The sequence below is a fragment of the Antechinus flavipes genome, chromosome 6, assembly GCF_016432865.1.
Source record: "Antechinus flavipes isolate AdamAnt ecotype Samford, QLD, Australia chromosome 6, AdamAnt_v2, whole genome shotgun sequence".
NCBI lineage: Eukaryota > Metazoa > Chordata > Mammalia > Dasyuromorphia > Dasyuridae > Antechinus > Antechinus flavipes.
This window is the reverse complement of record NC_067403.1, coordinates 121,499,104-121,521,958: the sequence shown is the minus strand read 5'-3', so window position 1 is coordinate 121,521,958 and position 22,855 is coordinate 121,499,104. Positions and strand designations below refer to the sequence as shown.

Here is a 22,855-nt window from a genome sequence, read left to right as displayed (position 1 = left end):
TTTCATCCTCTGAAAATTGTCTGTTCATATCCTTTGATCATTTATCAATTGGAGAATGGCTTGATTTCTTATAAATTTGAGTCAGTTCTCTATATATTTTGGAAATGAGGCCTTTATCAGAACCTTTAACTGTGAAGATGTTTTCCCAGTTTGTTGCTTCCCTTCTAATCTTGTTTGCATTAGTTTTGTTTGTACAAAGGCTTTTTAATTTGAAGTAATCAAAATTTTCTATTTTGTGATCAGTAATGGTCTCTAGTTCATCTTTGGTCACAAATTTCTTTCTCCTCCACAAGTCTGAGAGATAAACTATCCTGTGTTCCTCTAATTTATTTATAATCTCATTCTTTATGCCTAGGTCGTGGACCCATTTTGATCTTATCTTGGTATATGGTGTTAAGTGTGGGTCCATGCCTAATTTCTGCCATACTAATTTCCAATTATCCCAGCAGTTTTTATCAAATAATGAATTCTTATCCCAGAAGTTAGGGTCTTTGGGTTTGTCAAACACTAGATTGCTATAGTTGATTATTCTGTCTTGTGAACCTAACCTTTTCCACTGATCCACTAATCTATTTCTTAGATTAAATAAAATAAAACCTAAGTCAAGATTTATTGCATTTGGGAAAGATTATTGATAAACAAAAATTACTTGGTCATCTAGTCATTATATCACAACACTAGCAGATGTTATGAACAAAAGACCAGGAGAACCTTTCCCATGAGGCTCCCAAGTTTTGTTATTATCGTTGCCCTCATATTGCTTTCGGTCTAGAAGATGAAATGGTCCAGAGGCATAAGAAAAAGAATGGGGAAACCACTGAAGGCCTCCATTTGGCCACTTGGAGAGCCCATAACTGTGTTTATGTCACATGCTATGGTTTTACTTCAATACCTGTTATGCCTTTGGTAAAAATGTTTGTTTCAGGACTGAACCACAGCTGAAATATCTACAAATAAAATATGAGGAACTTAAAGAAAGAAAATCCTCCTTCACAGAAGCAACATGGTTTTTCTCCAATTTAAAACAGCTTCATGATGATTATGCAGTTCTTAATAGGCAAGCTCCATTAGGAAAAGAAGAGGTGAGTTTCACTTGATTTTATTTTGGTTTCTTCATTATACTTCAGGAGAAACAGTCCCTTTATATCTCTTTGGGGGTCAGCTCAGCCAAGGTCATAAGCTCTCACAGACTAACCTGGTCACAAAATGCTCTGCAAATGTTCATGAATCTTCCCAGAGATCCTAGGAAGTTGGTGCTGTAAAATCCCCATTTTACAGATGAGGAAACTGAGGCAGACAGCAGCAAAGTAACCTGTCACTGTTGGTAAGTGTCTGAGGCTGAATTTGAGCTTAGGTTTTTCTGACTCCAGGCTGGGTCCCTATTCATAATGTGTCTACATAGACTTCCCCTAGCTGTACACATCACTGAAGCAATTTAAAAGGATCCATTCATTATACTCTTAAATGATTTTAAGTATCTAATTACTTAATAAGGAATAAAGATTTAAAAGTCATACTTTATTTGAAGCTAAGAGTGTTTGCTTACAGAAGATTTAAGGTAAAGTTTATGCCTTTTATACAAATCCTTATTGAACGCAATTACTGTATTTTTTTAATCCAAGAAAACTAATTGATTCCACTGGTGGCCAGTTTTCACCAGAATTAGTTAGCAAGCATTTATTAAGTTTAGCTAGAGCATTGGGCCTGGAGTCCAGAAGACTTCAGATCCGGTCTCAGACACTGTGGCCTTTGGCAAGTAACCCGTTTGTCTCAGTTTCCTTATCTGTAAAGGGGGATCATAATAGCACTTGCCTCTCAGGGTTGTGGAGATCAAAGGACAATAATAATTGTAAAGCATATAGCATAATGCATATGCTATATATTAGTGATGCTGATGCTATACCAGGCAGGAGGAATCCAAATGTCGTAATTGAAACATATGGCAAGATCATAAAAATACACAGGTTCACAGAGAACAAATATAAAATAGTTAAATGAAAAGGAGGGTGCAAGCAGCTTTAGGGATCCCCAAATATCTGTGCCCAATGGCCTCAACAGAATTTCACTTTTCTCTGACTCTGTTGGTAAGTGGAGTGTTTTCCTCACGAAGGGACCAAGTTCTTGTTGCAGCAGAGCCTGTGGTGTCCAAAGCACATACTTGTTTCTAGAATGAGGATTATCTCTGAAGTAGCCAGAAGAATATTGTAAAGCTGTGGTTAATTGCACAGAAATATTGCTTTTTCCATATTGCCTGGACGATATGCATTTGGTCTTAATTGGTACAGATGGATTGAGTTACAGCTACAAACAGAAACTCCAGCTACATGCTTTGGATCCAGGGAGACTGGAAATCTATCTGCCATCCTTGAAGAGTTCTTCCCTGTATAATCAGCTTCCTCATCTAGTTAAAATAATGAAAGTAAAATAAAACCTAAGTCAAGAATTTATTGCATTTGGGAAAGATTATTGATAAACAAAAATTACTTGGTTATCCAGTCATTATTTCATCACAACACTAGCAGATGTTATGAACAAGAGACCCCAGGAGAACCTTTCCCATGGATCCCATAGTTCCTCCTTGGGTTCTTTTCTCCTGCTAGAGCTGTCTTGGAATGAAGTTATTAGATATTTTTAAGTTTATATCATCTCACTATAACTTGATAAATATATCAACTCACTATGAGAATGGTAATAATGTTCTGAATGTTCTGAAAGGTACATTATGGAAAAAGTTATTTTACTATGTATTTTAGAAAACTTTCCAGAAGCTGGTGAAGCCGATTTTTAAAAATGAACTTAACTGTTATTATATACCAATCTTTTTTGTAATAAAAACAAGTTAACTTTGTCATAGTATGATTCTAGGGAGAAAAAAGCCAATTAGTAACTGGCCTAATCAGCGCAATTTGTCCCAGGGTAGGAAGGCAAGAAATCCTGCTTCAGGAATTATCAGTGTTAAACAAAAGACATGCAGTAATGTCTGTGGTTCTTTCTCCTCCTCCCTTTTCTTTCTGATTTTTGGTTTAGCTGTTAGTTCTATATTTTCTTTTGCCTTTATTCTCTGTTATGAAGGCACAATTATAAAAGGAGGCTCCAAAGACACTGCTTCTTACAACAGCCATAACGTAGGGTAACTGATATAAAATAAATCCACTAGATAACACATGGGTGGCAGGACAATAGTCTTCAACCAGATCTTGAAATGTTCAGGTTATTATGAATCATCTTTCAACCCCCCAGATTACTGGCCCTATGCTCCTAGTGCTCACTGGTGGTGTGAAGTGAAGGAAGGAGAAAAGGGGCATAGTGAGAATGAGGTGCTGCAGAATGTCTAGGCTTGGGAACTTGTCTCATCCAGCAAGGCCCTTTTAAGAGATGGAACTTGCCCAAAGTTGCACATTTGGTAAGGATTCAAACCCAGCGCTCTGCATCCAAAGGCCAGAGCTGTTTCCCTACACCTGAATACAAGGCAAAGTGATACTGAATTGTAAGATATAGATAGCAGCAGGTAAATGTCTTGACTTCACTCATCTTGAGCATTCTCACTATACAGTCATTTCAGTTACTTTTCCTTCAATAGTATGACTCATCCAGCCTACCAGCTCTGCTGTTTGAAGCAAGAAGCATTTCGGGAGCAGCACAACACCTGAAGAAAATCAACTCTCACCTTCAGCAGCTCTCTGACCACAAATGAGAGAGAACCTGCCTTAGGTATATCTTGGAATAAATTTGTTCCTAGAGATAATTAAGTTTGTATATCTAATTTAGCATAATTTATTAAACTGTAGTTAAATATAAAAATCATTATTTTAGAAAATTTGCTTTGGAGTAATTCCTAGTTAGTTGAAGGTCTATATAGTTTTGTGAATAGTTTAAAAAAGATGTTAATAAAAAAAAAACAAGATAACATTCAGATTTAAAGGGATTTATTTTGAACTGAACTTAGTAGCTATTAAAGCTTTCAATTTTATTTCTGAATGACAGTAATCTGACATTAATTTTGCAGTGCTAAAAATTTGAAAAAAAATAGACACAAAACTTTGAGTAAATATAATTATTTGTTAAAAAATACTTTCTTGAGTCACAATATTTTTCTTAATTTGGCTTAAAAGAAAAGATCTAAGAGAATAGAAGGGACAAGAAGCATGGTGCATTCTGCTCATATTTTTCATTTTTTTTTTTTTAACTATAGTTTTTATTTTTTCTAATTTTGCTCTTGGTTTTATATATTGACTTTTAAATGTATACTTTCTCCTCCCAACCCAGCAGGACTTTCATTTTACTTAACTCCCTCCCCTCCAAAAAAAAAAAAAAAAAAAAGATAAAAACTGTAAAACTAACAAAAACCCAGAGAATGTATCCAGTAGTTCACAAATATTCCACTTTCCATTTCTATAGAGAAATGGAAAGGAGTTTGGTTTCTCAATTCTTCTGGCACCAAGTTTGGCTATTAAAATTACTTGAGTTTTGTTTTGGTTCTTCTTGTCATGTGTACTCTGTTCCTGGTTTCACTTAATATTTCCACATCACAATTGTAGTGTGCCTACAAGGGGCACACTATTTACTAAAACAAGTAATACTCCCATGAATTTTGGGGGACACAACAAAGCCTTTCTTTAAATTAACTTCTTGTGTATATACACACATACAAACACACAACAGTCATGGGGATAGATCAGAGAGAAGGCTCAGGTTAGTAGCTTTTTTTTTGGTCAGGGGCAAAATCTGGCATGATTATTGGGAACATTTCATAGCTTTCACAAGTGTTTTCTTCCCACAACTCCTGCAATTTCCACCCTCAATAGTTTAAGGTGAAAATTCATTTTGATTTGAAAATGCATTTTTATTACTAGTGATAGAACATTTTTTCAAATGGTTGTTGACAGTTTGACCATTTCATTTATCCAGTGAAGAATGACTCAAAATGAAGTCCAGTTGCCTAGATTTTAGAATTTAAATTAATGGTTCTTTAAAATGAAAAAGAGCTCCATTGCTCCTTTTCCATATTAAGAGGTAGGCCTGAGATGAAAAACAGATCATGGACAAAGCTTGTAGCCTATTGAAAGCTTCAGATAATTGGGAAGGGGGGGAGGAGATCTTGGGTATCCATTGTGTGAGACGTTCTTCCCACTATGCTGTCTAACTTGGCAATATCATCAACTCATATTATACAAATGATTCCCAGATCCTAAGTTCAATCCTTTCCTGAACTCATATCACATCATCAAATATCTCTTAGACATTCAGAAGAGGATATCTATTAAACTTCTGAAATTCAATACATCCAAACCAATTCATTCTCTTTTCTCCAAATTCTGGAGCACTAGATGATGCAGTGGATAGAGCTGTGTCTAGGCAGAGTCACTTATTTGATTCAGTCTGTAATGTAATTTGATTCAATCTGTAAAGTGAGCTGAAAGAAAGAGCAAACCTGGAACTCCAGTATACTTGCTAAGAATACCCAAAAAGAGGTCATGAGGAATCATAATCATCCAGGCTTGACTTGATACTGTTGACCTTTCTGTCTTTCCAACATATCAATCAACATGCCATATCAATCAACTTCTCTATTCACCCAATTGTCACCCTTCTGGCTGGGCAACCTGATTCCAGATCATCTTCCCCTTGGCTGCCAAAGTGATTTTCTTCAAATATAGCTTGTCTTTGTATCTCTAATGCTTAATAATTAATTGCTGTTTAAGAAGCCAGCTCAGTCTCAGATCTTAGGAGAGACAGTACCAAAGCCAGGTCTGTTTTGTATGGGAAACATCTAATTTCTGAAATTTCAATGATACTTGACCAGTTTTCCCTGCTTCTTAGGGAAAAAAGTTTCCAAGAGCTTCCAGAGCACTTCAGATCCTTGAGCATTGTAATTAACTGAGGAGGCGATATCTGATTTTGCAAGTTTTGTGGGCCCAGGACTCAAGCAACATTAAGGTTATCAAGTTTGTGGCCCTGGATTTCTGACTTGCCTGTACAGACTCTACTGTACCCATATTGTTGGCATGCTTTTACACAGGTTATCTGGGACTTTTGTTCAATATTTCATATATTGGAGATCTGATATCTGTGATGTGAAATAGCACTTAAGTGCTAAGTACTTAGACAAGTGTTAGACTTGTACTAGTGCATAATACTAATACAAGTACATAGGTTCCCACAATAGCACCAATTATAATAACCAGCATTTAATAGAATTTCTGGTAATCATTAAGAAAATGTACAAAAAGAAAATTCAATAATAGGTATTATAATGATCAGTTTTAAGGTTCCAGATTAACCCTGTGAATTCAACAGAATAGATAATTCTCAGATGAAGTCAGTAGTTCCTCTGCACTGACAGTCCCAGAAAGTTGCCTATTTTATAACCAAGGAGTAGGTTGATCAGAATGACATAACCAATATGATGGAGCATATATGGGACTGGATCCCACAACAAACAGTGAATTCATTTGTTTACAATGTGTTTAACCAACATTTTGTTTTTAGCTATTTGAAATCACATTATATTCCCACTCCAATTTGTTTTCTGTTCTTCTAACACTTCTATGAGAAGTGCATCAGGAATCTCATCCTCTGTGAGGCTGGCATTGGCCATACTCTTCTCTGTGGCTTCAACTAATTCAGCATCTTCAACGGCTTCCAAAAAACAGCTGTCATCAATCCCATTATCCCACTCTGCACCTGAAGGCACCTCTCTTGTCAGTATACTAGGAGATAATTCTTGAGAATGTGAGGACTGTTGTTTAGTGTCACTTCCATTTAAGATATGGTCGTCTTCATCCTAAAAAAATTCAAACAAAATCACAGATCAGAAACCTATTACCAAGATAACCCTTAGAGACTTATAAGATTAATTTAATAAAGTCTCTGAGGCAGGCAGCCTAGCTCCCATATTTCCCTGAGAATCATACTAGACCAAATAATGACCAAGAAATTTTATGAGAACATTCTACTACGCAAATTATTATGCAACCCTAGAACTGCGAGTTAGCATCCTGGAAGCCTTAGAATCAGCCGGAGTCAGGATAAGCAAAAATCCTTGGTCTTTATGGATAGAAGTCAAGGAAAAGGATGCAAGATAGCCACAACCTTCCTTCTCTACAGGCAAAGTGACTCTGCCTTGTCTTACTCCACCCCATCATCCTTCATACAATTCTCTGTATACACCAAAAGATCGAGCTAGCACAGAATAGTGGGAAGGGCCATTTTCCAAGCATAAGCTAATAGAGTATCATCCAATGGGTAATTAGCCTTAAGTGCTTGGTTGTCTGAATCCAGTGCACTTACTCAAAGTTTCAGCCCTTTACACACAAAGTCAAGAGCCTTGGCACAAGGAAGGCAGGCTGCCAACAAAGTCAAATGACACCTATAGCCTCCTAGAACCTGCAGAGGTCATGCCATTCAGACCTTTCTTTGGTGACGACAGGGAACAGAGGACAGACACACCTCGGAGGAATATCCGATGGGCGAACTTTAGAAGTGACCAGGAGCAGCACTAAACATCTGGGATGAGGAAATGCTCAGAACAAAAGACCCCAATTCTTAGTACTCTTCTGAAAGCCTAGAAAGGAGGCTTAAGCCCTAAAGGGGCTTAAGTCAGGGCCCTTATTATATTTTTTATTTACTTTTTGTACATTTTCTTAATTATTACCAGAAATTCAGCACAGGAAGCTGTGGAGTCCAATAAGGATTATTTCACCTAAAAGTATATCAGAATCCAAAGCCTGACCAGAAACCAAAGTTTGATAAATGAGTAAAACTAAAGCAAAAAGGATAAAGGATCATTTCAAATCTAGAGATAAAAAGGGAAAACAAGTGGGGAAGAAATTCAAGTATTAAAAAAAGAATTTGAAAAGTATTTCAGGAAATGGAAAATTGCCCAAGGGAACCAGACAGCAAAATGAAAATATTAAGAATCCTTAAGAAAGCTTCTGTGGAAAACAAACAAAAACCTAAAAAGTTCCATTAATGTCATAGTCAAAATCCAGCTTTTAGCATGTAGCTGTGTATATTTACTAATGAAACTCTTTATTGTATCTTTATATCTATATTTGTTATATCTTCCTTTCTAATTGTGATGAGCTGTCTTTATTAATTATGAATATGCTAACAAACAGTTGCCAACTTTATTGATCTTTCTAAAAAGCCAACTCTTGATTTTGTTAATTCATTTGTTTTTCACTTTCTATTTAAAATCTCTCTCTTTTTCATTTGGACTATTATTTGTTTCCTAAAGTCTTGTTTACATACACATATTCTAAACTAGCTTCCAGTTTCTTCATATAGAGTACGTGATTTCTCTACTATCATGGGGAAAAGTTAACTTTAAAAGCTTGCTGCATACATATCCAACATATAAAGGACTGCTTGCCATCTAGGGGAGGGGGTAGAGGGAAGAAGGGAAAAAAATTGGAACAGAAACGAGTGCAAAGGAAATGTAAAAAAAAAAAATTACCCTGGCATGGATTCTGTCAATATAAAGTAATTATTAAATAAAAATTAAAAAAAAAAAAAGCTTGCTGCATTAGTTATCGAGAGATTTATTCACAGTCCTAATATGAATAAACTTCAGTAGGAATCAGTCTTAGAAATTTAAGGACCCAGTTGTTCAAATTGCTGCATTGTCCTCTGTGTTTTATCTATACTAGTGGTTTAAAATTTCTGAGAAGGGTTGGCCAGAGTATGTATGAAATTCCAAAAATGAACATACAAAAGAATTATAATAGCAATCGGATCATTTTGATGTCATTAATCATATAGATATATTTGAGAAAGGGGAGAATAATTTAGGAAGTTTCAAAATGACTTATTATTCATAAACATGTATACCTTTAATTCAAAGACAAGTTAACTATTATAAAATAAAATAACAAAAACATACCTCTTTGAACAGATATAAAAGACATACTTCAGGTGGCAATGGGCAACCTAAATTAAAGAGGAATTGTATTTATTGCTTAAAGTAAACATACTGTTCTTTTAATTTCTAGGAAAAAAAACTGTCTTAAGGAATCTAATAACTCACAATCAGATTTGAAGTTTTTTGCTCTGCAGACAGGGTCATGACATTTTTGATACCAAACTTCATTTTTCAGATCCACCAGAATCCTTCAAATATAAACATAAACATTAAGTCTTCTCGTCTTTTATTTTAGCTCATGGTAGAACCCTTTTGTATTTTTTGTTTGTTTTTTTTAAAGCCTCCTTAGACACCTAGCTGCTATATTCATTTTGGGTTAAAGAATATTTGGAGATATAAAAGATATTTTTATAACATTTGGGGGAGGGGGGGGCGATAATTCTACATTATTTTCCAGAATTGATAGATCAATTGATTTTTATTTTTAAGATTATCCCTTGTTTCTCAATACCTCTCTTTCCCCCCTCCAGCAAGTCTCTTACAATAGAGGAAAAATAAAAGTTTTGCAAAATCAAGCCGATTAGCTTTATCTGATATTTATGCAACATTTTCTACCCATAGTTCTCCCATCTCTCTGTTAATAATAACTTTTCCAACTCTTCTCGGAGACTAGACCATATCATTTATACAGTACAGAAAATTCAATAATAAACATTATTACTATAAAATTTGTAACCTCTTACTTATTAACCATTGTTATATGTCCCTGTACACTATACCACAATTTATGCAGGATACAAAGAAGCATTAAAAAAGTTCCCTGCCTTCGGTGAACTATTCTGAACTTTTGGAGACAAAAGAAAAGTTAACAATTTATTCCACATGGTAATACTGAAACATTAAAAATCAGGGTGACCTACAGTGATGGAAGAAAACTTCTTGGAGAAACTTGTCTTGAAAATGAGTAGTGGAATTTCAGTTAACTGAGAGCTTTGCTGCTTGGAATGACTGTAGTGTTAAATGAGTTAAACAGAAAATCTCAAGCAGTATTTTGGGCATATAGATTTTATAAAAAAATTTTTATAAAAAGTTATACTTTTTTTTCTTGAGGTAATTGGGGTTAAGTGACTTGCCCAGGGTCACACAGCAAGGATATGTTATGTTTCTGAGACCAGATTTGAACTCAGGTCCTCCTGACTTCAGGGATAGTGCTCTATCCACTGCCTTAAAATGGCTGTGAGAAAGGAAGATAGAAAGGAAGTCATAAAGTGGAATTTTGTATCATTTGATAAGAATCATAAGAAAATACATTTAGAATTGGAATGGTTCTTAAAAGTCATCTTTTCGACACTCTTATTTTATAGGTAAGGATCACTGGGCCATACTACCTTATAGTGATGAGCCTGATCTTAGACAGGAACCCTCTGGTGACCATCAAGTCTAGACTCCTCATTTTACATAAGAGCATGTGACCCTAAAACATTAAGTGCTGTGTCTAATGTCTCAACTGGAAGGCATATATTTAAAGCAACTAGAAATGTTCATTCCATACACACCCAATGAGACTTGGAGGAGACCATGAAGAATTATAGATTTGGGAGTCATCTATGTAATAGTTGAAGCTACAGGAGATTAGGAAAAGAAAAGAGCAAAAGTCTAAGAACTTGTGACATTTAAGAGGCAGAAGGAAAGAGGGCAAAGCCAGTAAAGGAAACACAAAAGGGACTATGTCTGCCTCTTTGTATCTGATTTTTTAGTATCAATTTATTAGTTAAGTTTATCAGTTAGGCTAGCTGATCTCTTAATGACCAAAAGACCCCAGTGGAGCTAACAGGGTCTTGAAAGTGGATACTGTTCAGTCATTTAATTGCCTGACTCTACATGACTATGTTGGGAAACAAACTGTTTTGCTGTTTCTTTCTCCAACGACACAAAGAGGGGTTAAGAAACTTATCCAGAGTCAGACAAGCTAGCTAATCTGAGGCTTATTTCAACTCAGATCCATTTACCCAAGATTAGGTTGAAGATTATGCTAGTATTCTACAGCAGCTCTGATTTGATTCAATTTGCATTTGAATTAAATAGGGGGTGTATAAAATTACAAAGGTAAATAATACAAGGTTATTTCTGATGTTAGCTCTGCTCTCCCTTTTCAGGATTCCTCATTTACTCAACTCTCCTGATCCCATTTTTTGTCCTTGACTCTGGGATATTACAATTCCATTCCCAGATCCAACAGATCTCCTTAGTTTAAGACTTAAGACTAAGTGAAATAAATGTTACATTTTCAAATAAATTAAAATGAAATGTAGTAGATACATATTATTAGAAATAAATTGTAAATATAAACAACATAATTCTTTACAAAAATCCAATAAAATGGCAATAAATTTATTAATGCATACTTTAAAATACTAAGCATTTACTTACATTATATTATTACTCTTGTGGGCTCTTTTAATATTTCCACACCAGCGATATTTAGAAATATCATAAACAAGTAATTCTTCTGGGAAAAAGTAGTTCCAACACCGAATTCCTGAAACATCATCAATATTTATAAATTCAAGAGAACCATATCTAAGCAATTTTTTTTATTAAAGCTTTTCATTTTTCAAAATATGCATGGAAAATTCAACATTAACCCTTGCAAAACCTTGTATTCCAATCCCCCCCCCCATTTCCCCACCTCCTCCCCTAGATGGCAAGTAGTCCAATATATATTAAACATGATAGAAATATATGTTAAATCCAATATATGCATACATATTTATACAATTATCTTGCTGCACAAGAATCAAATCAAACCTGAAAAAAAAGAGAAAGAAAATAAAATACAAGCAAACAACAAAAAGATTGAAAGTGCTATGGTGTAAACTATAGTTCCCACAGTCTTATCTCTGGGTGCAGATGGCTCTCTTCATCACAAGATCATTGGAACTGTTCTGAACTATCTCATTGTTGAAGAGAATCGCATCCATCAGAGTTTATCATCGTATGATCCAAATCAGTTCCAATTGTTCAGTAATGAAGAGAATCAGCTACACCCAGTAAAAGAACTATGGGAAATGAGTGTGGACCACAACATAGCATTTCCAATTCTTCTGTTGTGCAGCAAGATAACTGTATAGATATGTATACAGATTGTATTTAACATACTTTTTAACATTAAAAAAAAATTGATCATTGTATAATCTTGTTGTTGCCATATACAGTGATCTCTTGGTTCTGCTCATTTCACTTAGCATCAATTCATGTAAGTCTCTCCAGGAATCTCTGAAATCATCCTGCTGAATATTTCTTACAGAACAATAATATTCCATAACATTCATATACCAGAACTTATTCAGCCATTCTCCAAATGATGGGCACCCACTATTTTTGCACATGTGGATCCCTTTCCCTTCTTTATGATCTCTTTGGCATATAAGCCCAGTAGAAAAAGGATATGCACAGTTTGAAAACCTTTTGAGCATAGTTCCAAATTGCCTAAACAATTCTCAATAAACAACAAAGATACTTACCTCCTTTAATGCCATTTCTATTCACCAAAGAAAGAACAAAGTTATCAATTTCAGGGTATGGTGAACATTGGAAGCCTTCAATGATACCTTCTGCAGCAAAAGAAAGGGAATGTGTGAGCTACTGAAGAATTAGAAGATAACAGCTAGATTGTACTTATTCAGAGCTGTCGAACAAGTGCCCATATTTTGTTTTTCCTCCTTTCCTGCTTGCCTTTTTTGGCAATGAGAACAGCTTAGCAAAGAATGAAATTTTAAAACCAGGCCAATTCTACTATCCCTTAGCAGTTTGGATAAATCCAGATTTTTAATTAAGTGCATGACTTTTTAGTTTTTAAACTAAGAAATCTATAACAAGAACATTGCATATATAAAAGATCTCATTTAATTTTAAGACAATAAACTTTTGAGAAATTTTTTAAATTTTTATTTAATATTTTAAGAATTGTACCTTTGATACAAGCATTATTAAAACATTCAATCCTTTTTTGTTTACTTAGAGGTACATCACAGGTAAGGATTCTTAAAGTGTCTGAGAATCTGAGAACACAAATAGAGAAAATGCATTATATTAGTGTTAAAAAACAAAATGTCATGAACAGCAATTAAGTTCTAAACATTAGAACATTTTAAATATTAATTCAACATCTGTATGTGTTGCACCATATTTAGCTACATAATCCCCCTTTCTCCCTCAAAAGGAAGATCATAACTATTGGATAAATGACTCCCTCTGATGACAAAGTAAACAAGGACTGCTGCAAATGCATCGTGAAGTAACTGTAACAATTAGCATAATGTTTGGCACACAGTAGAAAATAAATTATTGTTGCTTGAAAGTTAGAAAGGCAATGTAACGTACTAAGTAAATTTCTCAATAGGAAGCCAGGAAATCCAGGTTCTTTTATCATCTCATTTATAGAGACAACACTAGAAGGGTTAAATGTACTTTTTATACAACCAGGAAACAGCACCAGTCTTAATTGTTATTATCTCTATATTAAAAAAGGCTCAGCGATTTACTTAACTAGTGCCAGTCATGGCTGGAACTCAGATCTTCTGATGCTGAGGCTACTTATTGACATTGAGCCTAGTATGAGTCAGAAACTAAGCCAAGAGATTTGCAAAGATCTCATTTGATCCTGACAACTTCAGGGGATATGCTACTATTACCCCTGATTTACAGACAAGGAAAGTGAGAAAGACAGGTAAGTGACTGGTTCATGTAGCAATTAAGTGTCTAATTAAATGTTTAGATTTGAAGTCGGGTCTTCCTTCCTACATGAAACTTCTAATCTGGTCATTAATTGTATGAAGAGTGTTATCTTACAGATAAGAAAGCTGAATGTATAACAGACTTTATTCTGGGTGATAATTCTGCCCCCTTGCCACTAAAGGGCATAGAAGACAAGGTATAGGACAGAGGAAGGTGAAAGGGAGATGTGATTATGAGAGGAGGAAGAGTCCTTATTCTCCAAGATCCTTGCTCATTTCAGGGGAAAGGCCTGTATTTGAATGTAAAGACACTCTCTAAATAACAAGACTCTGAGATCCTTCCCATGGACATCCAAAGAGATACTAATCTCTACTTTTAGAAGGGGTGACTCCCAGAGAACCCAGAAACTTCAAATGATCCCCTGAAAACATCAAATACTCTTTGATAAATATGACCACAATCACCACAAATCAAAAAAAGCTTAATTCTAACACTGCCTACCTGATGTTGGTGACCAAAGAAGAAAGGAAATACTGGTTTTCTTCAGAAACAATCTTTGAATATTTAGGAAAAAATTTGTTATCTTCAGCTACTTCCAAAGGCACACATTTTCCCAATTTAGATGATTTGTATAGCCGAAAGTTTCTGTTTCTTGTATAAACTCCTACAATACATATATATTGTGTGTGTGTATATATATATATATATATACACACACACACACATATATACATATATATTAAAAGTTGATCTTAAAGCATTTTGTGAACCATATGTATTATTGTTATGTAAGCTATTATTTACTGGCTACACAAAGTATTATTTAAAGATTATATATTACTTCAGTGTTATAATCTACATTAGGCATGTCAGGAAAAAATTAGCTTTTCAAGATTACAAAAGTTTTCTTTTAAGTTGTCAAGGAACATTTAAATAAATCAGTTCCTCATTATTACATAAATGGACATAGATGCAAGGTTGGGCAAATTCCCTCATGCAAAATCATTATTAACATGTTCATATTACACAAAAAGTTCAAATCTGATCTCACTACCTGTGACACCCTCGGTATGTCACGTAACCTACCCTCGGTATGTCACTTAACCTGTTTGCCTTAGTTTCCTATATCTGTAATAGCACTCATCTTGCAAGGTTGTTGTGAAGAACAAATAATATTTGTCAATAGTAACTGTGCTATATTAATGCTTATTCCCTTACCTTCTCTTTAGGTGCCAGGTCTTTTAGGAACTGGATATATGTTACAAGTGACATTTGAAGCAAGGCAGACAGTGTTTGGCCACTGACGACTAGCATGGTTGGATTTGTGTATTGCTGAAAGTTATATTGATTCAATTCCTAGCCCTGCTTGCCAGTCAGAATTGGGAGAGGCTCTGTTTGGGAAAGGCACACAGTGTACGACTTTTTGTATTACTTGCTCTTTTGTCACATAACCCTGCACTAAGATGCAAGGGCTTAACTCCTTTTGTTAACTAAGATAGCCTTTAAAGTTACCAATAAAATTGTGTCCCACCTTGAAGCCTTCAGCGATCTGCAGTGATCATCAGTTGTTACCTTGACATATTTACAATAAACTCTTTTTAATACTTTTTTTTGTCCTGAATTTTGCCTTATTAATCAGGGTGAAAGACCAAATGAAGAATTTTTCTTTCAATAGAACTATTTCTTGATCAGCCCACTAAAAATTATTTCTCCCAATTTTCTTTACGGCTAGCCTAAAGCTACCTGGATAGAATAACAATTTAAATAGTTATGAGTTTACATATGAGTTCACAAAATTTTACATACCTACATCTACAAAAAGGTGATCATCTCCTCCTTTATTCTTCACAATTAAAAAAGAAAGATCTGCTCCATTTTGCTCAGATGTGCTTAAATCTTCTATCTTGCTTGAATTTAAGGGCTGGCTTTTTGCAGTGTTTTTATCTTCAGATGTATTTTTAAAAGAGATTTCTGGTTTCACTATTGTTTTTGAAGAGGAAAATATGTGTCCTGTTACTTCTGGTATCTTCTTATTAATTTTACTGTCATCTAACTCAATTACAGGTTGCAAAATTTTTTTAACAAAGTTACCTAATAGAAAGAAAACATACTATTAATTGAAGCAATTGTTTTATTCAATTTAAAACTTCTAATGTTAACAATATTTACCTAAGAGTAAGTTTTCTACACCTTCAGAGTAAATCAATGTTTTCCCTTTTACTTTGGACCTATGTTTATAGTGCAAAAGGAAAAGAAATAAGAATAAAAAGTGATCAAATAATCTTACATCATGTTTGAATAATTAAATTTATAGCTGATGCCCAAGTAATTTGCTTCCATTTAGTGAAAGGATCCCATTGGCTGATCTCTCAAGAACTTGACCCATTCAATGCCCTTCCTCTAGGACACCCCCAATTCCTATTGCTGGCTTTAACTATTCTAGCCTCACCATCCCTAGCATTTCTATTAATCCACATCTAGAATATGATATGCTATGGGCAGGAAGTAAGAGAGTGAGTTCCTCTCAGAGCTGTCTATTTATGCTTTCTCTCCTTTGAGATTACCTGTGCCCAGCCCACTCAGCACTGACATAAGTGGAACTACAGAATAGAGATGTGTGGAGTTGACTTGCACCCCAGAAGGAGATCCAGCAAGAGGACACACCACTAGTTAAATCAAGGAACCTATTAGCAGCTCCTATAACTCCTGTAAGATACAAACTCCTGCCTCAGAGGCCAAAACCCCTTTCACCTCCTGGGCCGGCCCTGCTGAGGTGACATGGCATGTAAGGCTACATGGCATATCTGGATATGCCAGGGAGAGAAGAATTCCCCTAATGCTTTAGCTTTTTTCAGAGAAAAAAATGTATAGTTAATGCATAGTAAAATAATCTGCTTTATCAGTTAGCATTCTTAGCATTTTGGTCCAGTCCCTTAAGCCCTTATTTATTTTAAGAAAACTGAATGCCAGTATTGCTTATATGTTAGTCCATTGCCTGTGAGCTCCTCAAGAGGAGACATCACAATTGTTTCATAAAAATGTTCCAAGGCCCCAACGTCCCTAGGCTTCCATATAATTATTTCCATGACTATTTGATGGTCACCAGAACAGAGACATGCATTAAAACCAAGGAAGTGGTTGAAATTGCAAAAGAAGAGACAAGTTTTCAGAATAGAGCATGAGAAATCTTCAGAAGGGAGAACAATTAATGGAAACGAGAAATTGTCAGAGAGATAGGAGACTACATGGAATGGTAGAAAGAGTAAAGGACTTGGAGTCAAAAATCAGGGAGGGAAAATTATTTAGTTAATCACTGACTTTGTGACCATAGGGAAATCACTTAATTTCTAAAAACCTGAGTCTCCTCATCTGAGAAATTGGAATAATAAATCTTATGCTACCTCTCCCACAAAATAGTTGTGAAGAAAAAATAGTTAAAAGGATCTGTGATCTCAATGATTTAAGAATTCCCTGCAATGCTACAAATTGTATTTCCACCAAATCCACGTATCCCATATACCTCTTGTCCATGTCTCCCACAGGAGGCTCACCCAGAATGCTGAAGGACTTTTTCACTTTTTTCCTGGCATTGCCCAGGTATCAATGAATAATAGCTTTCCACCTGTCAAGTCCTCATTCTTGTCCCATCATCAGGCCATAGTGTTTTTCACTATTGTGACTTGGAGTTTCTTCTTTGTTTTATATTACATCCTGCTTATCCCCATACCACATGTCTTTCCCTCTCTCGTTGCCCTCTGTATGATACTCATTTTTAGTTTTTCAGAGCAGTTTTGTTCTATGGCTAGTTGTCATATAGCAGCAACCAGCAGAATACCAGTATCAGTCAAAATGGTCTTCTTACAGATCCTATTATGACACAGGCAGAAACCATTCCAATTCCTTCCCTATACGTGTGCCCTATCTTTTTGCTTACATTAGCTTTGCATATATTTTCCCTATGTTACTATCCCCATATCCTCATCCTTACCTAGATTGTGGCCCACTGAAGCCCAAGATACAGTTTTGAAATCTACATTTGGGAGATCATGAGAAGGCATTAAAGGGTGAGGAAGTCAGGAAACAGACACCGTAAAATAAGACCTCAAACTGGGGCCATTTCTGCCTCATTTTACCATTGAGAGAAACTGAGGCCCAGAGAAAGTGAGTTGTCCAAGGCCACATTGGTAGAAAATGGTAGAATCAGAATTTGAACACAGGTTCTCTAATTCCAAATGCAGCTCTCTTTTAATTATAATATGTTGCATCTTATATCCATGGAGCTTAACATTTACTTTTAATACATTGTGATTCAGCAGGGAAAAAACAATCCTATGATTTAGAAAAGCTAAGTTTATTAAAAATTTGGAAATAATGCACTTACCGACATGGATATTATTTTTAAATGCAATATTATGGAGCTGAAATATTAAATGTCGGCTAAACTTTTCATCAGTGCTGGAATCCAAATTGAGAACATCTTCTGTCGAACAATTAACATTGAATAATTCTTGAAGGGCTCTGCAAACATGCTAGAAAATTCAAGAATACATGTAGTTTGAATGCTTTAATTTTTCTTAAGAAAATATATTAGAGGGGCAATTAGGTAGCACAGTAGATAAAGCACTAGTTCAAATGTAGTCTCAGACACTTAACATTTCCTAGCTGGGTGACCTTGGGCAAGTCACTTAATCTCAATTGCCTCAGCAAAAAAAAAAAAAAAAATTAAAAACGCACATACACACATACATATTAAAGAATTTGGATGCAAACAAAATCTACCCAATGACTGGTTTTATCAGGATCATATTGTAAACTGAAATACTTCTCTTATATATTTAAGTTGACATGTAAACAATAATTTACATGCAACATTGTACCAAAAATGGAAAATTAAATCATTAAAAGCAAAGTTGTAATACTTGACTTCTTGCATAATTTTATCTTTAATGTTAAATATCAGTAAGCTTTTTAAAAAAGCAAATTATCAGGGCAGCTAGGTGGTGTAGTGGATAGAGCACCAGCCCTAAAGTCAGGAGGACCTGAGTTCAAATCTGATCTCAGAAACTTAACACTTCCTAGCTGTGTGACCCTGGAGAAGTTATTTAACTCCAACTGGCCCAACAAAAACAAATAAATTTTTATTTTATTTTATTTAATAATAACTTTGTATTGACAGAATCCATGCCAGGATAATTTTTTTACAACATTATCCCTTGCACTCGCTTATGTTTCGTTTTTTCCCCTCCCTCCCTCCACCCCCCCCTCCAAGATGGCAAGCAGTCCTATATATGTTAAATATGAAAAACAAATAAAAGGGCATGTCTACATCAATGAGGTAATAAAGATTCATTTTGAATGTCAACAATGTATGCCATTCAAATATCTCCAATCCATACCATACCCATGAATACCAGTTGTTGTTTCTGAGAAAGGAAATAATTTGGAAGCAGAGTGGTATAGTGGCAGAGAACACAGGTTCAAATCCTGGCTCTGTCAGTTACTTCCTCTGTGACCTTAAATGAGTCACAACATCTATGGTTTATTTCCTCAACTCTAAAATGAGGGCTTAGATGATTTGACCTTTAAATTGGAAACCTATGGTACTATGAAATGGACAAAAGGAAAAACATTGCCTCTGATTATCACTATTTCCTTACAGAAGTTAAACAAAGTAAAATAATCACAAAAATGAAGTCAAAAGAAGAAAACTTTTGTAATCTTGCTTCTGATCACATAGTTTGGACTTCTGTGCCAAGCAGAGCAATATGACAACCAAGAGCTTGGAATATGGGATCTGACAGCATTCTCCCCATCTTGGAGGGGAATGGATTCAGTGGAAAGGAAAGAAGACAACCTACAGGAAGCTTGATGTGAGACTCAGCTAAGACAAATCATCTTAAGGGCATGTAAACATCAAACAAGAAAAACAACAGATACATTTAAAACAATGACAACAACAAAGCAAGTCTGCTAACATTTGAGAACCTATTTTAATCACTGATAACCATGAACTCTACCACTTCAGTTCCTGATAAGAGAAAATGGAAATGGCATTTAAAGATTGGATAACAATTCTCCCTGTGCAACAAGAGAACTGTTCGGTTCTGCAAACATATATTGTATCTAGGATATACTGCAACATATCTAACATATATAGGACTGCTTGCAATCTAGGGGAGGGGGTGGAGGGAGGGAGGGGAAAAATCGGAACAGATAATGTTGTAAAAAAATTACCCTGGCATGGATTCTGTCAATATAAAGTTATTATAAAATAAAATAAAATATTTTAAAAAATTAAAAAAAATAAAAATTGGATAAATTTGATCACACGTACACAGAAAAAAGTCTTATACTATGTAGCCCATTAAAAGAATCAAGAAATTGATTTTTTAAGACATATCGGAGAGGGAAAGACTCTGAAAAATGGAAAAGATGAGTGATGGAGTTATTAACCTACAGAAGTTTGAAAAGATAAAAGTCAACTAACTACCAAACATAAGAACCCAGTGTTTAATATCTGATTACATCAAAAGAATTTGATTCAGCAGAGAAAAATACAATCTTAAAGATTCTTGGCTATAAAGAGACTTATGTAAAATGCTAAGATGGTAAAACACTCATTAACTGATTCAAGCAGAAATAGTGCTCATTAATTCTCTCAATTATCAATGTAATAGGAGGTAAAAATGGAGCTACTTGCTATAGGCATTGCTCACTGTCAGGAAGTGTGTCCTGCACCAAGTCCAAAGGAAAGAAGTTTCTGTAAAGATGCAAGATTCACAAGCTATTTCTGTTTGTGGGTGACACTGTACTGACTTCACCAAAGCTCAGAACACTAAAGGCCCTCCTCAGTAATACTCATCACCACTTTAAAAGATACAGTCCATTGGTTCTTCTCAGTGGTTCAGTGATTTGAAACAATCCCAATATTCTTTAGATAGAAAATTCCATCTGCATCCAGAAAAAGAACTGTAGAAATTGAATGTAAATCAACACATGCTATATTAATTAAAAAAAAAAAAAAAAGATTTTCACTGCAACTGAAATGCTTAGGACATGTTACCCAGTAAAAAGAATGTGTTGCTCTGTGCCCTGACCTTGGATAAATTTGATCACACATACACAGAAAAAAGTCTTATACTATGTAGCCCATTAAAAGAATCAAGAAATTGATTTTTAAGACATATCGGAGAGGGAAAGACTCTGAAAAATGGAAAAGATGAGTGATGGAATTATTAACCCACAGAAGTTTGAAAAGATAAAAGTCTTTTCATCAGACTTATTTATACTTTGAAAGATGTAAAAAGAAGACATTAATTTCAGAAACCATATTTTGCAATAATGCAAATCTTATACACTGAAACTTTGCTATAATAAATTGGAGAACAGTATAAGAAAATAAATAAAAGACAGTCTAGAAATCTATAGGAGAAAAACAAAGTAGTTGAAAATATCAGATTACAACATGCAGAACTAAGTACTGGATATGGATGAAATGGATCTATAACTGAATAGGAGAAAACAAGCAGGATGAATCACATTTGGGAAACTAGTTAGCACTTTTAATGCTCAAGTTGGCTGCTAATACAAATGTCCATTTGTGTAACGTATTACTCTACTAGCAATGTACTATCACAGTAAATCATAGATCAGCATGGTTTCGAGATAATTAAAATGGCAGTTAAACCAAAGGACAATTGAAAGAGACATAGTGGTTGAAGACTTGTCAGCGATAATGAAACCCGAGAAGTAGAATAAATGACATTACATCAAGAATGTCTTTCTCGGGAAAAGTGGATCAGTCATAGAGATAATAGATGTATTTCCCAAGTGGTGTGCTTGTATCTATGAAACACTAAAAAACCTGGAAAAAGGACTCTATAAAGATCACATAAGGATACTATAACAACCCAGAGGAGACATTGTAATTGATACCAATGGCAGGGATGCACCCACCAGGGCACTTTCAGAGCTATCAGAGTAATGTACAGGTCTGATCATGTCACCCCATTACTCAAACTCCAGGGGTTTCCGATCACCTTTGGAATGAAATATAAAATCACTGTCTTTTAAGTTTTCTTAACTTGCCCCTCCTCTACCCCATCATGTACTCTGCTATTCAGTGACACTGGATTCCTTGCTGTTCCTCAACAAGGCACTTAACCTTCCAGCTTTGGGCATTTTTACTGATTCTACGTCTTCTATGGCATGATGTTCTGCTTCCTCATCTCCATTTCTGGCTTCCTGTTCCAGATAAAATCTTACTTTCTCAAAAAAGCCTCTCCCAATCTCTCTTAATGCTAGTACCTATTGATTAATTCAAATTAGTTTTGTTAATTAGTTCAAATTTTTCCTCTTTATAGCTTATTTGTATATTATCTCTCCCACTGGACTGTAAGAATGCACTTTTACCTCTCTTTGTATTTATCAACACTTAACAGTACCCGATACACACTAAGTACTTAACAATTTTTTTTGACTCTTTAGATACAAGATATAAAAATGGGATTTTTTATTATCTAAGCTAGAAGGGCAAAGCTTTTTTTTTTTGAAAATTTTATTGATGTTTTGTTTTTACTATCACAAATATTTACAGATTATCCCTACCATATATAGTCTCTTGCAACAAAGTAAAATAAAAAAGGAAAATTAATATTGTGATCTCAACTGGAAGCATACCTCCACACTATAGCAACTAATATGTTTTAGTTTAAAAAATTTAAAAATATTTTAAATATTTTTATTTAAATGTAATTTAAATATTTTAAAAATAATTTGTTTTGTAAAATTCACAGAAATCTATTTTTTCTACCTTTTACTTCCCATCCAATTTTTTAAAAAGGAGAAAAAGAAAAACAAATTCTTTTTGCAAAAGATGCAATGTCAAACAAAACAAATTACATCCTAAATCTGTCACCTTTCTGTTGGGAGGTAGGTAATATGTTTTATCATCAATCCTCTGTAGTCACTGATAGTTATTGTATTAATGAGAGTTGTCTTATAAATTTCAAAGATATTTCTCTTTACTGTGTAAATTGTTCTCCTGGTTCTATTCATTTTATTCTTTAGCAGTTTACAGAACTTCTCAAAATGCTTTGTTTTTATTGATATTATCATATGAATTGTTCTCCTGGCTCTGCTCCCTTCATTCTGCATCAGTTCATACGAATGTTTCCACATTTCTTTGGAATCATCTATTTCTTACAGCATATTAGTAATTCTCCTATTCATATATTATGATTCATTCACCCATTC

General features: G+C 34.7%; 2 protein-coding genes across 5 annotated transcripts in view; one reads left to right on the top strand and one right to left on the bottom strand.

Moving 5' to 3' along the window:
- Window positions 1-22,855, top strand: part of CENPU (centromere protein U) — an 80,253-nt gene that overhangs the window by 53,891 nt on the left and 3,507 nt on the right. Inside the window, exons 12-14 of one of the 4 annotated variants that reach the window (XM_051966397.1) lie at window positions 926-1,082; window positions 3,581-3,711; window positions 14,830-15,209. In XM_051966397.1, coding sequence (XP_051822357.1) covers window positions 926-1,082; window positions 3,581-3,694 — 271 coding nt within the window. In that variant the 3' untranslated portion in view covers window positions 3,695-3,711; window positions 14,830-15,209. Of the gene's footprint in view, window positions 1-925; window positions 1,083-2,285; window positions 3,712-14,829; window positions 15,210-22,855 lie in introns of those variants that run through there. The other 3 variants (XM_051966398.1, XM_051966399.1, XM_051966400.1) reach the window with 3 other exon arrangements.
- Window positions 4,414-22,855, bottom strand: part of PRIMPOL (primase and DNA directed polymerase) — a 28,618-nt gene continuing 10,176 nt past the window's right edge. Inside the window, exons 4-12 of the mRNA XM_051966396.1 lie at window positions 17,982-18,129; window positions 15,407-15,691; window positions 14,102-14,264; window positions 12,836-12,924; window positions 12,388-12,477; window positions 11,294-11,402; window positions 9,029-9,111; window positions 8,885-8,931; window positions 4,414-6,784 (exon numbers count right to left, since the gene is read on the bottom strand). Coding sequence (XP_051822356.1) covers window positions 6,500-6,784; window positions 8,885-8,931; window positions 9,029-9,111; window positions 11,294-11,402; window positions 12,388-12,477; window positions 12,836-12,924; window positions 14,102-14,264; window positions 15,407-15,691; window positions 17,982-18,129 — 1,299 coding nt within the window. The 3' untranslated portion in view covers window positions 4,414-6,499. The remainder of the gene's footprint in view (window positions 6,785-8,884; window positions 8,932-9,028; window positions 9,112-11,293; window positions 11,403-12,387; window positions 12,478-12,835; window positions 12,925-14,101; window positions 14,265-15,406; window positions 15,692-17,981; window positions 18,130-22,855) is intronic.